The sequence below is a fragment of the Parus major genome, unplaced genomic scaffold (genome assembly GCF_001522545.3).
Source record: "Parus major isolate Abel unplaced genomic scaffold, Parus_major1.1 Scaffold477, whole genome shotgun sequence".
NCBI classification, from domain to species: domain Eukaryota; kingdom Metazoa; phylum Chordata; class Aves; order Passeriformes; family Paridae; genus Parus; species Parus major.
In genome coordinates, this window is record NW_015379371.1 from 12,228 (window position 1) to 13,568 (window position 1,341).

The 1,341-nt window shown below is 59.6% G+C and overlaps 1 protein-coding gene across 1 annotated transcript in view; it reads right to left on the reverse strand.

Moving 5' to 3' along the window:
- Positions 1-1,341, reverse strand: part of NCAPH (non-SMC condensin I complex subunit H) — a 16,379-nt gene that overhangs the window by 6,172 nt on the left and 8,866 nt on the right. The window contains exons 4-6 of the mRNA XM_033511693.1: positions 1,115-1,304; positions 655-746; positions 357-553 (exon numbers count right to left, since the gene is read on the reverse strand). Of these exons, the coding sequence (XP_033367584.1) occupies positions 357-553; positions 655-746; positions 1,115-1,304 (479 nt within the window). The remainder of the gene's footprint in view (positions 1-356; positions 554-654; positions 747-1,114; positions 1,305-1,341) is intronic.

A 1,341-nucleotide genomic window follows, 5' to 3' on the forward strand; every position in this document is an offset into this window, starting at 1 on the left:
AGCATTCCTGGGATCCCAGTCAGCATTCCTGGGATTGGGGATCAGCATTCCCGGGATTGGGGATCAGCATTCCCGGGATTGGGGATCAGCATTCCCGGGATCCCTGATCGGCATTCCCAGGATGTGGGATCCCTCATCAGCATTCCCGGGATTCCTGATCAGGATTCCCGGGATTTGGGATCCCTTCTCAGCATTCCCGGGATTCAGAATTCCTCCTGGCACTGGGAATTCCTCCTGGCACTGGGAATTCTTCCCGGGATTGGGAATTCCTCCTGGCACTGGGAATTCCTCCTGGCACTGGGAATTCCCACTGGAACCCCTCCAGCCCCAATCCCAGCCCGGATCCCCATTCCCACCTCTTGCCGTGGCTGAGTGTCCCGAGGGAATCTCCGTTATCCCGGGAATCCTGGCTGGCGTCTCCGCCAGGAGAATCCGGCTGGAATTCCGGGGGGGAGGGGCCCCCCCAGCCCTCCCCGTCCTCGCTGTCGGGATCCAGGTTGGGATCGAACACCTGCTCGCTCCTCCGGAACTTCTCCAGGAGCGCCGACACCGACTGCAACACCGGGATCGTCGGGAATTCTTACTGGGATCGCTGGGAATTCCCCCTGGGATCACTGGGAATTCTCACTGGGATCACTGGGAATTCCCACCCACCTCGTTGTGGGACTCCTGGTCCCAGTTGCTGAACTGGAATCCGGCCAGGGAGGAGCAGATCCGGCGTTTTTCCAGGCCCGGGGCCAGCAGGGCTGCGGGGGGAGGGAGACGGGAATTCCCAGTCTGGAGCGGGAATTCCTGGGATTGGAGCGGGAATTCCCACCTGGATCAGGAATTCCCAGTCTGGATCAGGAATTCCCACCTGGATCTCGAATTCCCACCTGGATCAGGAATTCCCACCAGGATCAGGAATTCCCAACCTCCAGAATTCCCAGTTTTCCAGCAGGGCTCTGAGCAGCCAACAAACACACGGGAAAAGGAGCTGGAGAAGGGCAGGAAAAGGCTGGGAAAGGGTGGGAAAAACTGGGAAAAGGCTGGGAAAAGGCTGGGAAAAGGCTGGGAAAAGGCAGGAAAAAGGCAGGAAAAAGGCAGGAAAAGGCTGGGAAAAGCTGGAATTGACCTCTGAGCGCGGGAACAGCGAGGGGCCGGGAGCTGGGAAGCTCCGGAATATCCGAGGACGGCAGCGGGATCAGCTCCGACGGGAAAAGGAGGCGGCTCCGGAATGTCCGGGAGCGCAGCCCCGGCAGGAAAATCCCGGCTGTGCTGCACTCGTCAAAGGAAACAGCGGATCTCTGGAACATGGGATCCACCTGGAATGGGGAATGGGGGAATGGGAATGGGGATGGG